Source organism: Sycon ciliatum, chromosome 1 (assembly GCF_964019385.1).
Source record: "Sycon ciliatum chromosome 1, ocSycCili1.1, whole genome shotgun sequence".
NCBI lineage: Eukaryota > Metazoa > Porifera > Calcarea > Leucosolenida > Sycettidae > Sycon > Sycon ciliatum.
In genome coordinates, this window is record NC_088643.1 from 76549144 (window position 1) to 76566434 (window position 17291).

The window sequence follows — 17291 nt, forward strand, 5'->3', positions numbered from 1 at the left end:
GGCACAAAGTGAACGTTTTTATGAGGAAGACACATTGTTATTTAAAAAGACGGTTGTGTTATGGCAGGGTGTGCCCGCTTAGTGGGAAAATTGCAAATCGTCTTTTAAAACATTAAAAACTCGTCAGGACCGTGCAGCTTAGAAAGCGCTGTGTACGTGTGGGCAGACGCTACTGTAGGCGTGTATTTACCGCCGTTTGACCATGTATAACTAAGAGTGTTCATGTGCTCGGTTGCACACATCGGCTGTGCACGTGTTGTGAGCTGAGCCAGGCCGGGAGTCGTCAACCTTGGTTGCAGCGTGTACTAAATGCACAGGTAACTGGTTGTCTAGTAGTCTAACCCAGGCCAGGCCAGGGATCCCTACACATACCAAGAGTACAATACTGTACAGTGTACTCTTGCACATACCGATATGTGTAGGGCTCCCAGGTCTACCCTAAAAATGTAATAGTAATACAGCTGCAGACAGCAAGCAACTCTGCACTGCTTTATCGTGCATGTCTCTGTGCTTCGATTATGAACATCAAAACCCCCGGCTACAAATAATGGTGCACGGGCGCAGCTGGTACCACGACTACGAGTGTTGTACAGTGGAGATTGGATATAAAGACACTCCTTCGGGAGAAAGCAAAATGTCGCTATATTATTTTGATCTGTCACTAAACCCGATCTTCACATTTAGTATGCAATATGTATATCAAAATGACAGAAATGTATTGTAGATAATACCTGGACATGTGTCTTGCATACATTGTTCAAGGTGAAGTCATCCTGCACTGGGGCGACAACGTGCAATATTATGTAAAGCACGCATAAATTCATCATGAGTGACCCGGAGGTCCGGGCATATGGCACAGCCATAATTATGATATACAGCCGTCCCTCTCTAATCCGGCACTTGTTTATCCGGAACCCTTGCCAACCGGCGCACTTTCTGACGAAACCGATTTTTTTCGTTCAACTCCTACATCTTAATTCGGCACTTGAATTCCGCCTCCGGCAGTGACTTTTTGAAACAAATCGCTCAAACTGCACGTAGTTTGATTTCATAATCCGGCAGTCGTAAATCGACTGTGCGTGTGTGTGCAAGAGTACGTATACATGTGAACATGTTCTCTGTTTTACTTTATCACTGTGTAAAGTTGAGAATATAAAGCCGTGCACCAAATACTGGGGTCGACACGGAAAACCCTGCGTTTTGACGTATGATACATGCATGCAATTGGGTAGGGCCGGGTCAGAGGGCAGGATTTCTTAATCCAGCAACCTCGTTAATCCAGCAGAAAATGCCGTAGCAAAAGGTGCCGGATTAGAGAGGGACGACTGTACCATGTTCCAGACATGCCAGTCTGCCTGATACAAGAGGAAAGTCATTAGTTCCTATGTATTTTCTCTGTTTTTCAGGTCTTCGGGCACCAAAAAAGTGTCAGTAAATTCGATCTGTCGTTATTTTCGAGGTCGTTATACCCGATCTATAATGTACAGAAAGGACTTGTGCAACAGAATTGTGTCGCTAAACTAGAATAAAATGAATAATTTTGTCGTTATACCCAATCTCCACTGTAGCAGGTTCTAACCTGTATACGTGGGTGGGCCGTGGGGCTGGTGCGAACTATCCTCCTTCACAGCCTGCAGCTGCTGGAGCACAACCAGACATTTAAAAAAATTCCAGCATAGAACGCTGACTGACAACCAGACAGTATGCAGTCGACTAGTCTGAGTCCCGCTCGATCCGTGCGCAGCGCAGCAGCGTGTTTCACATGCAATCACCATACCGTGTGAGAAAGAAAGCAAGGGAATGGCTGCATCAAGAAAGTCATTATAAAAAGTGTGTTTCAATGGCCGCACGCACACTGCAGAGTAGCAGCAGCAGCAGCAACTCAAAGACACCAGCATATTGTGACAGGGGAATGCAAGTGGCATCTTGGGCCTGGCGAGCACAAAAAAAAGAAGAAGTAAGAAGAGACAATGAAAACGATACGGAAAGCCAGTCATAGGTAGCAAAAACATCAGGCAACTTGAAGAGAGCAGAGACAACGTACACAGAAAGAAGGGGAGCAACCACTTAGCAAACAACATATAATAAACGCTTTTTCGTGACCATGAGCAGTGTGACAAGAGCAATGTGGCCAATAGCATGAGTTCTATGAATACGCAATCAGTCGTGATCCAGTGACATCACATGTCGGTATAAAAATCATGAAAAAGAGCAATAGTCAATCATTGACATGTTGGGAGTCCCAATTTGGACGCATAAAAAAAGGAAAAGAAGAATCTATGCTAATTCTGTCTTGTGATTGACTAATTTTTAAATGATCGTACAAGTAGAAGGTCATAAAGCCATACATACATACACACACAGCAGCAGTATCGGCATCAGGCTGAGAGAGAGAGAGAGAGAGAGAGAGAGAGAGAGAGAGAGAGAGAGAGAGAGAGAGAGAGAGAGAATTGTTGCCAGCCCTGGTATAGTCATGCAGACAACATCCCACTTTCCCTAGGCTTTAAGCATGTGCCACTGCCGCCACCACCACCAACATCACCACCTGGCTGTTTAGAAGAAATTCAAACATGAACACCGAAGAGCATCCGGCATCAGCAATGCCCTCCGGCGACAGCTAAGGTAGAAAAATTCCTCATCCGACTGGTGACCAAGGTGTTGGCAGCAAACGACACGTCTGAATACGTTGACCGTCAGCATGCAATCACGTCAGCACAGATTCGCCACCACCGTCACTGTCAGCCCCGGACAGGCGCACTTGTGCATAGCACTGATGCAGGCACTCCTGGCTGATGAGGCCAAAGTCGCACAGCGTGGACAGGTGCAGGAGAAAGTTGCGCTGCAGGTCGAACCGGTGGATAGTGGAGGCATGGAGTTTGGTGAAGGACAGGCACGCCGAGGGCATCTCAGAGTCCACACTCACTCTGCGCAGTGGAGCAACAACAACAACAACAACAACAACAACAACACAGTGATAGAAAGCGAGTTAGGGTGTATTCTAATAGGTGGTGATACTAGTAGTGTGTCACAGTGTGTGTGTAACTCTAGCCCAGGCTGGTCAAGGTGCAGGCTAGCCCGCACACGCCCGGCCGGGATCTTGTGCCGCAGTGCGTGCATAAACAATACACTGAAAACTCCTTGTGCATTCACACGTCAAACGGGCTGGTAGGTCCACATACAATCAGAACCTGGGCCAGTGCGTAACGAGTCAGGTCCGCTACAACCTTGTGATTACCATACAAGGAATGAGCGTGGCATGCACAGTGAATAACCAGTCACAGACTTGCAGTTTAGCACCATTGCACCCTAGTACAATAAGCCGCCCAACATTTGCGTCACAAAATTTACGTCGCGAACATTACCCACACCAAAGGCTAACAGCAAACTCACCGTTCTTTCAAGACATAGTCATTCCACAGTTTCATCATAGCCTTTTCCCCATTGTTGACGTCAGTAAACTCGTTCAACAGCTGTATATTGCCGAAAAAAAGCATTAGATCAGCGTTTGCTTTGCATCCAAACAACTTCACAACACTTGGTCTGTGGTACTTGGAGTGCACGAAGCCCGTGGCCATTTCATCACGAGCAGTCACTTTCTCTCGCCAGCCTTAGTCACATACCGTGTTCCCCCGAATGCAAGTCGCACCTTTTTACACTAAACTTTAAGGGCAAAGAAGAGTATGCGACTTACAATCAAGTGTGACTTCCTACTTATGCCAATGTATTGAAACAACTTGGCTCAGACCTGAAAACGGGTTGTGACTTATAATCGGGGAAATACGGTACTTTCACAGGGCCTTCCCGCTGTCTTCCTGTTCGATAAACAATGTCTTCCTGACGGACCTTGTGGCCCAGAGGTGGAACAAATATGACACACTCGTTCTCCACATGCGTTCATACGACCTCTGCCACTGATAAGAAACAAACCCTGTGCAATAAATACAATGAAGTATAACACCCCCGCCGGCCGTAAATCTGTACTTTATAGCCGGAGCACAGTATATCAGTGTCTGAAGTCAACTGACTGCTGTAGCATAATGCAGGGTCCTGTAGTGTAGAGTACTACTCTATACCCCAGGGAATTTTCTAGAACCGCCCCAACCGGTTTTCGACCGGTTGAAATTGTTGGCGACCGGTTGAAAAGTTACAAATCAGTTCCAACCGCCCGTACTTTTCTGTGGGTGAATGGAGCTGTGAATGGTCAAACGCCAAGAAATCTGTTAAATTGCTGTCGAGTGCCATATTTGGGTTGCATTTGGAAAATAATTCCGGGGGGGGGGGACCGTAACCGGTTGGAAATTCGTCCTAGAATAGACCCTGAATATTACCCCACTGTATGTCATACCCCGGGGTACTTTACTACACACTGCAGTTCCACTGTAACTTACATCCGCCATTTTCGTGGATATCCACTCCGGTGGAGAGCTATCGTCCTCACTGTCTTCATCAGCTTCCGATGGCACAACGGGCAGTGATGTTCGACAGTGGAAGAACACTCTGAGAAAACAGACAACATTCAACAAGTGAGAACACAAAACCGAAAAAAACACCATTGATTGGAGCATTACACATGGAACCAATGGTTTAATACGAAAGCAGTGGCAAATTCCTTTGGGTTCGAGAGACAATTTTCAACTTGCTTCTTGAATTAAAAAAAGAAAAGCTTATGGCTCGTGCGAAAGTCACTCTGACTGATTTCTCCGCATTCACTGGAATGCCACTACCACCAGGATCGAAGTGTCATATGCAGTTCCTAGAGCGGCGTTCTAATCTCACAGCTCATGTATACACTCACGCGTGTGTGTATGAGGAAAAAAGATCAAAGGGAGGGATTCACTGGCCAGAAAAAGCCACTTCAAATAGCTGTGCTGTGTAGACCAGGCTGAGTAGCAGCAGTCAATTCTTCAGCCTGGCAAGCTGTCGAAAAGGTGCAATCCCAGCACAAGTTGCGGTAGCATTGCATGGGCATCAAAGGTCAAGGGTGTGTGCGTGTGTGTGTGTAGGCCACTACAAGTACGTGTTTCCGTTGTCAGCACTACTGACTATTTGGAACAGGAACGTTTGTTTCACAGCATCATTATCCTGCACAAACAAGCCACGGGTACAGATAATCCAGTGATGGGAAGTGGTGGTGGTGTTGGTGGTGGTGGTGTGTGTGTGTGGGGGGGGGGGGGGGGGGGGGGCATGAACAGCAGTCTGCACAAGCACAAATTCCGGCATACCTGCCCACTCCACCGAGGAGCTGGAATTCCTTGAGGTCAAACTTGAAAGAGCGGCCACTGATGAGAAGAGCATGCAAGCAAGACAGAAACAAAGGTATGACAGGACTCTCTGACCAGCACGTCTACAAGACGAAGAGATAGAACTCTGGAAAAAGCAGAAAACTTGACAACGACAGCAGCTGCAACTTGCAAGCGTAAACACCGAAATTGCACGCACAAGCAAAAGTGAGCCTACCGTCGCCCATAGAAAGCCTTTGTGAACGAGGTGCGTTTCTTCGGTGCTCGGCTACAAGTCTGGCCAACAGCATCCCAGCGTCTGGCCGGGTGCAAGTCAGAGTCATAGTACACGTCATATCGGCTATTTAGGCAAACATCAATCTCGTAAGCCTGACCGCGTTGCTGCAGGGACAAAGAGCAGAGCAGTGAATGGTTGTTCACTTGAGACAGGGGAACTGCGACTACAACTAGTACAAGTACAACGAAAACTGAAATAAGCTGTCAGTCAGCACGCACGCACGACTGGGTGCATAACAGTGATATGCCTGATGAATTGTTCAACTATCTCTCCCTTCAAGTACCTCTCCCTATAATGATACTTGTCGGATTAGTGCATTTCTAGTTTTCTCTTTGCTGCACGCAGGAGTCCACAAAGGAGGAACAGTCCTGTCCGCAGATTGAGACATTTCTCAAGACACGCAGACTCCACTGAATCCTCTCAGTTTACGGCTATACATATTTATTTCTTGATTGATCGGTGTAGCCTGGAGACCGTTCACTGAGAGTGCTATGAGGATGTGCATGGGTTAGTGCAACAGCTGTGAATGCATACTTCCATAAAAAGATGAAAGCCGTGCAAAACTCACGGTCAGAGAGAAAGTGAACCGCGGATGATTGAGCTGCATGTGCTTCAACAGTGAGTAGATATGAAAACAGAATACTCGGCACCAAGGACACGTCAGTTTGTCAGCTGTTTCCGTCTGCTGGCGCTGGCCGTTGCGATAGATGAAGTTGTAGGTGACAGAGAGAGGGGGATGCGCAGCGTTGCCCGAACGTAATCCTGCAGTCAAGACAGCCAAATCCACAGGTACAGACCGTATGCCAAGGAGCAGCACATAACCAGGGCTTGAGAATGAGAGGAGCTGTGCACAAAGCTCAGTTTGCGCCGAGCACCATGATGATGTCACACACACACACACACCTCAGACCTGCCCATCGCAGAAGCAATGATAGCGAACAGCTATGTTAGACATAGCAACTAGTGCTGGGATTACACCATTCAACAGCTTGCAAGGCTGATGAATCACTAATTTTAGCCTGGTATCCACCACACAGCTGATTGAAGCGGCTTTTTCTGGCCCGTAAATCCCTATTTTTCATTTCTTCATTTAAAAAAAATGTAATTCGGATGGTGAGCCAATTAAATAATTGTGCAAAGAAGAAGGACAAAATGTTACGAGTTATGCATGCGCTGACTGTGTAAGATCTGGTTACGTTGGTGGACAGTTAGTCATACTGGTCAAACCCTTTTAAAAACAAACTGGTCAAACCCTTCAAAACAGAAATTACATGTAAAACCGGAAAACCTGGCCTAAAAATAAACTTCAGTTGTAGCGAAAACAAAGTATATAGCCAGAATTGCGAAGCGATGCAGAGACGGAATCTGGAGAAAAACTAAAAATATTTAAATAAATCCCATCGAATTTTGCAAAACACTACGCATCTATAGTTTTGAAATGGACTGTAGTATCAAGAGTACATGACCAAGAGTGTGCAACTCGAGAGTTCGTCAGGTTCAAGACATCGATCTATCGTCCGTTGTTCTGCTTCGACTACCGTAGCTGTAATGTACAAATCATTTGTACTTTGATCTCTGGCTACGCATGGTGGCATCAGTGAGCCAAACCGCCGCCAAAGACTGATGTCATAAAAAAATTCCGCCGTGGGCTGGGGGGGTCGTCGAGTTGCACACTCTTGGTTATGTACTCTTGCTAGTATGCAGCAGGCGTGGCTTGCTCTTGATCTGTCACTGAATTACCCAAACCCTATTGCCGCTCTGTACAAGAACAATGCTTCTGTTGCTAGCCAGTGTCAGCTCATCAGAAACCTATTCGTACTGTGGAAGAGGTGTGTAGTGTGTAGTGTGTAGGGTGTAGTGGGTGGTTTACTAATGTCAGCATATGTATATGTACTGCAAATGTCTGCAATGCCCAGATTTACCCTTCAATTATCAGAAGGTTACACTGTATAAGCAGAAAAATTTGCTAGAATTCAAGTTTGTTATTCCGTTCACATTATGGAGCAGGCAACAAGGGTAAACATGACCAGCATGACTTTTACAGGCGCCATGGGGGCACGTTCACCACACAGGCATGACAGCAATAGCACGAGGACATAGAAGAAGAGAGCAACCAACAGACTCCACACTCCGGAGTGCGTACTTGTTGGCCATGGCCCCAAACGCTTACCTTCCACACCAGCGGAGACATTTGACCTAGGTGGGCGCGACTGAAGAAACTCCGGTTTGCCTTCTGGCCAGGTGACAACAAAGCGCAGGCTGGGTCCTTGCAGGGCTGACAACTAGTCACCACAGGGGAAAACAACAACAATTCAAATTCATGGGGACCTCTACTCGTATTATATCATAATTACGGGATCGGGTATTGCATTCCCCTCCTTGTATCGGTTGAGCACTCTGCCTGGTCGACGTCAAAGTTTTCTGCCACCGTCGTGCAAAGTTCACTGTCTTTCTCGTAGTTTGAGCAATTGATTGTGATACAGCAAGCCAGTTTAACCCTTTAGGGCCCACAATTATTTCAAGGAATGCACTGCATACGCGAGCCCAGTTACTTATCTGGTCGTTACTTTGGTGTTCTTTGGCCGATTTTGGTGATCTTGGGCTTTCTGGAAAGCTCTTGGCCAGAGGAACACAGCGATACCCAGAAATCCACAGAACCAGTGCCGCAGCGCGATTCGGCGCTCCAAAGCCAGCATTGCGAGCGCCCAACTCAAATTCTCTGCCGTTTCAACAAAATGTATCGCAGATCGCTCAATTTTTTTACATGAGAGCTGAGAAACATGCCTTTGCGATGACGTGAACTATCTGTGGCTGTGTGGGCCGCGAGTCAGGGAAAACCCCCAAAAACGAGTTCAAAATGCACGCGCCCGAGGTGACTCTGCTGAGCGAATTTAGTTCGAGTCTCATAACTCCGCTCTCCAACCTCAGATCGCCTTCGGGTTTTTTCGAGCCGATAGCTGAGACAATTCTAATGTCGATAGACCTTTCGATGGTCCGATTTGGTCAAGGGACGGCCGAGTTACGCCAGGTTGCGCTTTGAAAAGTATGCACTGTACACTGGTACGGATATATCCGTACTATGGGCCTCAAAGGGTTAAAGATGTGCTATTGTTCACTACATTGTATTGCAACAGGTTCAGCCAGTGACTCTGACCTGTGATCAGGCCCTAGCACTACTAAACAGATACACTGTAGCGGTCTGTTGATTGAGCATCAAAAAAGGTGATGTAAGCAGACCCGGTCTCACTGAAAGAGCATATCGCTCTGCAGACGCATTGAGCTCCACGCTGACAATGGTGACAGGATAGTGTGTCATCTTCGCTCACTGATACCATTACCATACGTTTCGCCATCACACTGGGCACTCACGCACATACAAGAGCATCCTGGTATAACTGACCGTGATTTGGAAGAGGGAACTATAATGCACGTCGTCAGGTATACAGGCACACCCGTATACACGTATGTGTGTGTGTGTGTGTGTGTGTGTGTGTGTGTGTGTGTGTGTGTGTGTGTGTGTTATGTTAAGTGGCATCACCACCAACAAGGAGCTGACCAATGGAGAAAATGCAGCTTCAAAGACAACACATACCGAGTGAAGCGTTTGTGGCAGAGACTCCCACACGGCCTGGCCGTAAGGTTGCGAAGAAGGATGCTGTGGACATGAAGGTGCAGCCGGCACATCCAGGCTGGACACTGGAGATGGGAACAGTGTGCCAATACCACTGTCACCATCAGTCCTGGCCATGTCAACCGCAGGAGTCGTACCGCTGTCTTCCCTTTGCAATGTCATATCATAATGACCAGCTTCCAGCAGGCACCGTCTGTCTTCATCAGCCAGCAGCACCTGAGAGCAGACACACCACACCCAAATCAAAGACAATGCAACTGTGAAAAAAAGCAAGGTACTCCACTGTCCAAAGAGATGGCTGTACCCTCCACAAACCAGTTGCCTGATCATTGTCGAAATGTGAAACCTGGTGTTGCAACGAATCCCCCCCCCCCCCCCCCCTCTCTCTCTCTCTCTGCGTGCAACACAGTTGTACTATGGAAACTGACATCAGCCTAATAACTAACACTGGAGCTGGTGCACTAGCAGCACCCCTATCTGCGGAGCAGGTGCAGCCACCAGGCATCCACGACGTTGTACGTTGGTGAAAGGCACAACACACGACATCAAAGTCGAAAGACATACCTCCACAAAGTAGGCTCTGTCATGAACACTGGACGGGGTCGGTGGCGTAGAGTGTGGCCGTTCGATAGGGGGACTAGGTGTTCTGACCGGGGTCTCACTAGACACCTTGCCTCCACTAATACCAGCGACGGTAGCAGTGGCAGTAGCATTGGCAGTAGCAGAAGCACTGGCACCACCACCATTGGCTGTTGCGGTGTGGACCACCTTTGCTGCTGCTGCTGCTGCTGGTGTTGACGTGGGAACAGTGGGACGTGGCAGAAGAAGATGACCTGCAGGAGGTTTGGTGTATCCGCGGCGACCGCGAGCGTACGAGAACTCTGGCAGGCCAGAGTTGTCGGGCGGGTCGTCCAGCACTAAGCCACGCAACTCGCGGTTCCTGCGCAAAAGTGGCTGCACTTTGCGGTTGCATGCTGCACTGCTCTGTGTCAGTTCTCCATTCCATTGGCTCCAGTCAACACACCCTTCTTCTTCGGGACCACCATCTTGAGCTGTGTGAAGATGCACACAAGAAAGAAAGAACATTATGGTCAGTGCAAACCTGAGCAGACATATCAGTAGACCAAACCTAGTATCTGCTTGCATTCAGGAAGCAATGAGAACACATCAAACAGTGCCAACTGGGGCCCATAAGCAGGCAGGCTGGGCATGTAGGATCACCGCAGGACCATAAGCAGGCTGGCTATATTAGGATGGTCTGTCCTGAAGTCTTCCAGAGGTGCTAGTGTGCACAAAGAAGACCAAGTCGCACTAGCAAACAGCCACACACGCTTGGTAAGTATTTCAGGGCAGAAGTGCAGCACAGGCTCTATAACGCATACGCACAGTACGCCAACACCACGCAAAGAAGCAGCAAAAGAGCCAGAGGAAACGAAGCCACTGCTCGTCAAACAGGAAGCAGTAAACCACAATATAGGAGTAAAGCAAGAGCGTGATGATAGAGGCACGGAACTACAACTGAGGAGCAGTAGTGCGGACATGCAAGAGGCTTTTGCCAGCTGGTGCAGACAGACCCCGCGTGCTGCACAGTAACAGCAACAGTGAAGTGAACATCATCCGCACATCGCTGGGTAACTTCAACCATGAGCGAGGGATCAAACACAGCGTGCGGAATGCATTCAATCTGTCAACACTCCTGCAAGCCTCTTCTACACTGCAGCAGCAGCAGCAGTAGCGAGGCGCAGCTACATCACACCGCGTACTGATCAACTACTAATTTTAGCGAAAGGAGTAATTTCGCCAAACTTCAGAATCACCAAAATGAGAACTATACACCCATGATCAGCATTCGCAATACACACTGTACTGCTGTTCCTTTGACTTGGGACTCGGGGCGCTAGATTTCGCTGTTGCGAAACTGAGCTTAATCGGAAAATGCTAAAAACTCCCCGTGGTACAGGACTAGACAACTTAGGGTTTTTTATGAATGATCTTTAGCAGAACTGGTGCGCGGAGAATCCACACTCCACTGTCACACATGCAACTCACGGCGGCGGTGCATGGCGGCCATGAAACGAGGATCAAAAAGGTGCTGTGGTGGTGCGCCTGATGCTGCTGGATGCTGCTGTTGCTGCCTCAAATATTGAATGTCACTGTCAGACATCACACAGCTATTAATGTCAAAGGAGTTGTAATCAACATCATCATCATCATCATCATCCTCATCAACATCATCATCATTATTGCCATCAATATGACCGGGATCATCTGCCACAGCACCAGCAGCAGTGCCACCCAAGTGGCTAGCGTTGGTTGCCACCGCCGCTGCTGCTGGTGGTGATGATGCTGGGTGGGCGCCAGTGCCGGCGGCGACCAATATGACTGCAGAAGGTGGCCGTGTGGTGCCACCAGTTGCTACACAATGAGCAATAACACAACAGCGTGGCATTAACGCAAGCCAGCGCAACACAACACAACTGCACAACCACCCACACAGCATTTTGACATGAAGTACGGGCATGTTCGCGCTGAGGGCCAACACACATGTATACCTTTTTCAAGTCTTTCCAGAGCAAAGAGAGGCCACACCTTGCAGAGGTGCACATCACTTGGCCTGACTACAGCTCAGGGTAAAAAGAACAGGTTTTCAACAGCACCGGGGTACTACCCAGCATTCCGCAATGCAACCAGTGCAACACCACTACCCAAACATTGCATAGCCACAACGACAACACAAAAAACTACCCCAGGATTTTCACCATCAAGAAGATTGGAGAGTAAAAAGTTAGTGAGTTAACCATGCCTGCATGCAGCATACACGAAAGTACTGACCACCAATTGGCGAGTGTCGATGGCCATTCATGACAGGGCTGGGAGAAGAGAAGGGTGGAGCGATGCAGTGGCGTTTAGCCGGCGGAGAAGTATCCATAAGCACGGCTGCAGAGCCGGTGGATTCACCTACAGAGCTGGGCTGAGTGACAACAAGCGGCGAGGAGGCATTCGCCGTAGCAAACGTAGCCGGACTAGATGAGCACGAGTGGGAAGGTGACGGAGACATCATCAGGCCGGATACGGAGGACTCGTAAGTAATCTGACGGTGACCATTAGCTGGAAAACCAGCTTGTTCCGTGTGAAAGTAGACCTGAGCGAGCACAAGAGAAAACAGAACGAGCCAGGAGAAATAACTTCAGCATGAAACGGAACACCACTGCGAGCAGAGCGGCAGGGGCCCAACACAGAAAAAAGCCACAATCTGACAACACCCACCTTGAACAAAAGCTTCTGCTCCTTGACACCAAGGCCGCCCAGCATGCTGAATCCAAACACGCCCAGGGGAACAACAACGAGACTCTCCATGCTGGCTGCGCTGCCTGTACTGGATGCAGTGGAGCATGGCGCGCTGCCACCGCCGGCACGTCGCCGCCACTCGCACGGCACAGTGTACGTGCCCAACGATACGTCATCACTGGAGTTACCCAGTGACTCCTACCATGTACACACAGCACAGCACACCACATCACATTACATGACACGTTACATGCACAGACACACAGAGGACATGGCTTCACTTCAGTAGCAAGAACCCCCCAAAAGTCCAAAGTAAAGACAAACAACGATAGTCAAAAGTGTGTCTCATGGGCAAAAGCATATACTCTGTACAGGCAGAAAATTTCGTCGGTCAATAATTTCGTCCAACTCCAAAGAAAGGGAGTTCGTCCGGTTGTAAATTTCGTCCATGGATCATAAGAGTGTGTTGAAAAGGTGGACAAATTGACAGTAGTCCGGCATTTAATTTTGTCCAAAAGCTCCTTGGACAAAAAAGAAGAAATTAAATTTCAGACGAATAGTTCTGCTTATACAGTAAATCAAAGTGACCAGCAGCCATACCTTGGCACGACGGAAGCCTTCTTTGCGTAGAGTTACTTCTACTATAGCTTCTGTGGGCAAGGAGCTGGATGACTTGGAAACTGCAGGAGGGTAGAAACAAGAAGCTACCCGATCAATGAAGTTCGCACATGAACATGTTTTTATCTGCCAAAAGCCGAATTACATCAACAGGGATGTGCTGTATTTCCGGGGTCGAGCTGCACCAGTAACTGTACCACAATCCCATCTTGCAGGTAAATGCCGCTTTCACTTTCCAGTTCATATATTTTGCAGTTCGAATGAGAATAAGTGCTCACGTATAAGTCGCAGGGGCAAAATCGATCCATTTTCATAAGAGTGCGGTTTTCAACCCGGAAAGTACAGTAAAAACCAGGTGCCAGTGATACAAGAATCCACGAATGATACAAGTCCAAAAACCAAACAGACACGACAACATGAAGGACTTACCACAGTCATCAGAGAACAGCAAGAAGCTAAGCTCCAGGGGACCACCACTCCTAAACACAAGTCAAACAAAACAAACATACACACATATACCTCAGACCTCAGACATGCCCATCGCGGAAGCGATGATAGCGAACAGCTACTGTAAAAGCCATATATAAACGAAGTGCTAACTCTAACGAATTAACGAGGAGAAATCTGTCGTTAAAATAGAAATCGTTATACAGAAATCGATACATATACCGTATTTTACCGGTTGTAAGTCGACCCCGGTTATAGGTCGACCCCTGTATCCGGAGGTCTCAATTCTGCGTTTAAGTTTTCACCCAACGAAGCACTACCAACCACTCCCTGCTACTAATACATCATGTAAACATTCCTTATTGGAGGGTATAACGTCCCAATCCTTGAAAAAGGCCAATAAACTGTGTACACATGGTGCATTCATGCATGCAGGGCAGGTCATGTTTTTGTAAGATTCTGATAGTTCCCGGTTATAAGTCGAATCCCGGTTGTAAGTCGACCCCCACCCTTTCTCCTTCTATTTTTAGTGGTAAAAGGTCGACTTACAACCGGAAAAATACGGTACTGTCCTATTGAGCGTTGAGAATGAGTGAGAATCGTTACCTTTGGTACACGTAAACTAGTCAATTTTGGGAAATCGTTATATATGTGCCTCGTTAGAATAATGGCTTTTACAGGATGTTAGACATAGCAACTTGTGCTACATATACATACATACAGACACACACACATACACACACATAGGCACGCACACAGACACACATACAGACACACACACACATACACACACACACACAAAATACAATACACAAAACTGAGCACTGCATTCACAACACATGCCTTCTGGCTGCATTGTTTGCGCCAGCAACCAAGATTCAAAGAACTGAATACATAAACAAGAGCATGCAACAGCAACTAGTTTGGTTCGAGGAAGAATCTTTGTTGATGTCAACTTTTCTGGAGATCATCAGTCACACCGTATGAGGTATGTACTACGAGTCTGCGTCCGCGTGAACTCGGCACGGTTCACTAAACTTGCACTACGAGTACGGTAGAAAGCTACAGCACTGAGAGAAAGATTTAATTTTTTGTTTCGAAAGCGGCAAAAACACAAACTCGCGATGAAGGTCATCTTCCAGCGCACGCTTTGTACGGCATGTGTCATGGGTTCTGAAAAAGGTCAACAACGAAAATCCACCGTGGACCAGACCAGCTGCGGAGTTGCACGCACTTGTTTTTGTACTCTTGATAGAAACGAAGAAAGAAAGAGAGGAGGGCAGAGGGACCATGGAAGCACCACCTCCCCAATTAGTATAGTTTAGGACATACCGTATGCAGTCGCTGCTAACGACAGAGTGGTCCAGGGCAGCTTTGTGATCACGCAAGTCATTTAGACAGCGTTTAGCCGACTTCCTGTAAACCAACAAAAACATCGAGGCGATGACAACAGTGAGAATGAAGAACTGTTACTGAGACAAGTACAAGCCCGCACAGGCAGCCTGCTATAGTATTTAAATATATATGTACATGTAAACATACAGAACAGGAACAGCTTATTCTAAACTTCAGACATGCTTCGGGCCAAGGCGGAGTAGGCCTGAATAATGTACCGTAAAGTCTTGTATAAACGCCGCACTTGAATAGAAGCCGCAATTTTGGGCCCATCAAATCACACATAAGCCTGGTTTTAGTGTTGACATACATAGAAATACCTGTCTTGTATAGAAGCCTGTCTCATATAAGCCTGCAAAATTTCAACAAGAAAGTCATAGAAGCCGCGGCTTTTATACAAGACTTTATGGAAGTCTAACGGTGCGTTCTTAAATCCTCCCGGAAAAGTTCGAGAATATATCCTCCCTGAATTTTAGGAGACGTGTCCAAAGCTCTCCGAACTTCAAAGGCGGTTGAGAGAGAGAGCCAGAGCCAGAGAGAGAGAGAGAGAGAGAGAGAGAGAGAGAGAGAGAGAGAGAGAGAGAGAGAGAGAGAGAGAGAGAGAGAGAGAGAGAGAGCAGGTGAAAGTACTACTTTGACTGCCTGACCTTCTTTTCTCGGTGTGTTTCGGTCGCCCATAGCGCATGTAGCTGAGAGTGCGTTGCAAGAAACACGGCTAAATGGGGGCAGGATACACAATAAAGCAGATAGCAGGGCTGTGAGCAAATAAATGCTAGTAACCGACAGAAAAGAACAATGTAACTTTAACACTTGCTCTTAGCACTGATAACAAAATTACTTCTAGTTGTCAAGCAAGCATTTCCACACCCAGCATGAATGCAAGTGCTATGGGTGGTACTGATTGAAAGTGCCCAGGCACTGCTCTGTGTGTGTGTGTGCATGTGTGCGGACTTGTATGAGCATGCGTACATCATGGACAGTTTACAACCCTAAGCGGAGAAGCATTATACTAGGGAGGTTTCGCTCTACGTAATTACGTATGAAAATAACGTAGGAACTGCACGTAATTTTCATACGTAACAATCAGCGCTGTTGAGTTTTGCTCTACGTGATTTCTCCACGACTACTAAGCATGCCGCCGCTTTGGAGACGCGTTGGCTACATGTGTCCACCACATGCGACACGAACTGAAACCGCGTTTTCCATTTTGTTTTCCACGTGGTGTGTACCTTGTGTTTCCCGCGGCTTGAACATTGCCATGGATAAATCCGGAAAGTGCAAAAATTATTTCAAAAAGTCCTGCGGAGGACCCAACGTAGGAAAGAGCTTTCCTACGTTAATCTAATCCGGAGAGAGATTTACATATGAAAGTTGCCCTCGCTCCCCCGGTGCGTACGACATACGGATTCGGTGACTTGCCGTCCTTGTCGGCAATGGCCAAGGCCGTGTTGGTGACTTGCAGGGTTGGGCCTTTTCTCTTTCCTTTACATGTGTGGCATGTTCAATCTTGGTACATGTAATGACGTATCAAGCCCTTCGAATTCTCCCAACTTCCTACTTACTACAAAGACTTGTGCACCGAAATTCGTAACACCTAAAACACTTGCACTGCAGCATTGATGGATGGTACTCGGTGGTATATCCTGCTTTTCAAAATACTGTAGTTAACTGTTACTTTCGGTGACCAAGTTCCACTTATGGAAGCATGTACCAATGCTGTGATATCAATGAGTTATGAGTAAGAAAGAACAAATCCTTATTCATTACTTCAGTTACCAGAAGATCGTTACGGAAATTTTCAAATTTTTACAGGAGAAAAGCTTCAATACAATAAACCATACTGACCGATTTTTCGTGGTAAGACCGCATGTAGCGATAAATTTGCGTGGGCCCTAAAAGAAGGACAATGACAAAGTGATATTTCAGACCAATTGTCGACTTTCCAAAGCGCAGCTGCTGTGTACATGAGGTGCGCTTACTCTCAAACGCCTGGAGAAAGTCCTCGTAATCGTGTTCAGCCTCCGCCATGACTAAAGGACGGGTGTGGATTCCCTCCGCAACACTGCATAAGAGTTCCGCAATACGAATTGTTTGTAAATATATCCAGAATCTAAGTGCAATTATACAGTCCGCGGTCAAGTAAGTTAGTTAGTTGTACGTCGTCCCTGCACGACCTACATCGCAGGCAAACATGAACAGCAACAATGAACAAACCCCAAGATCACGCTTTGTCTTCCGCGCCATTTGCGTACCACTGGTGGCCATGGCAATCATAATGAACTTATCGACACATGTTTTTATGCACTGTACTAACATGTAAGCGCGGGAAATTCACGCGGCCACGTGGGTGACATAAAATGACATGAATATGTACGTAGATCTAGATATCTACGTG

At 47.3% G+C, this 17291-nt stretch overlaps 1 protein-coding gene across 2 annotated transcripts; it reads right to left on the reverse strand.

Annotated features, from left to right (window-relative positions):
• Positions 1–1801: 1801 nt before the first annotated feature.
• Positions 1802–17139, reverse strand: LOC135805541 (polycomb protein suz12-like). 2 transcript variants are annotated; one of them, XM_065319592.1, is made up of 18 exons: positions 16876–17139; positions 16742–16788; positions 15544–15611; positions 14834–14917; positions 13484–13533; positions 13037–13116; positions 12416–12634; positions 11981–12290; positions 11198–11563; positions 9713–10200; positions 9110–9364; positions 7688–7799; positions 6086–6279; positions 5458–5621; positions 5223–5279; positions 4389–4497; positions 3391–3470; positions 1802–2924 (listed from the first exon to the last, which is right to left on the reverse strand). In XM_065319592.1, exons 1-18 carry the CDS (start codon positions 16922–16924, stop codon positions 2705–2707), a joined length of 2952 nt encoding a protein of 983 aa, XP_065175664.1. In that variant the 5' UTR covers positions 16925–17139; the 3' UTR covers positions 1802–2704. The 2 variants fall into 2 exon arrangements, with proteins under 2 accessions (XP_065175664.1, XP_065175665.1); XM_065319593.1 differs by lacking the exon at positions 11198–11563 and having other exon boundaries at positions 16876–17137.
• Positions 17140–17291: the final 152 nt, after the last annotated feature.

What these genes read in the sequence shown, in the direction of transcription:
- LOC135805541 (XM_065319592.1), bottom strand. Translation starts at nt 16,924, where the DNA reads ATGGCGGAGGCTGAACACGATTACGAGGACTTTCTCCAGGCGTTTGAG. An exon ending in GCTGTTCTCTGATGACTGTG is followed by an intron (nt 13,117 to 13,483) that starts GTAAGTCCTTCA and finishes ACCCTCCTGCAG; the next exon opens with TTTCCAAGTCATCCAGCTCC. An exon ending in ACAGAGCCTACTTTGTGGAG is followed by an intron (nt 9,365 to 9,712) that starts GTATGTCTTTCG and finishes GTCTGCTCTCAG; the next exon opens with GTGCTGCTGGCTGATGAAGA.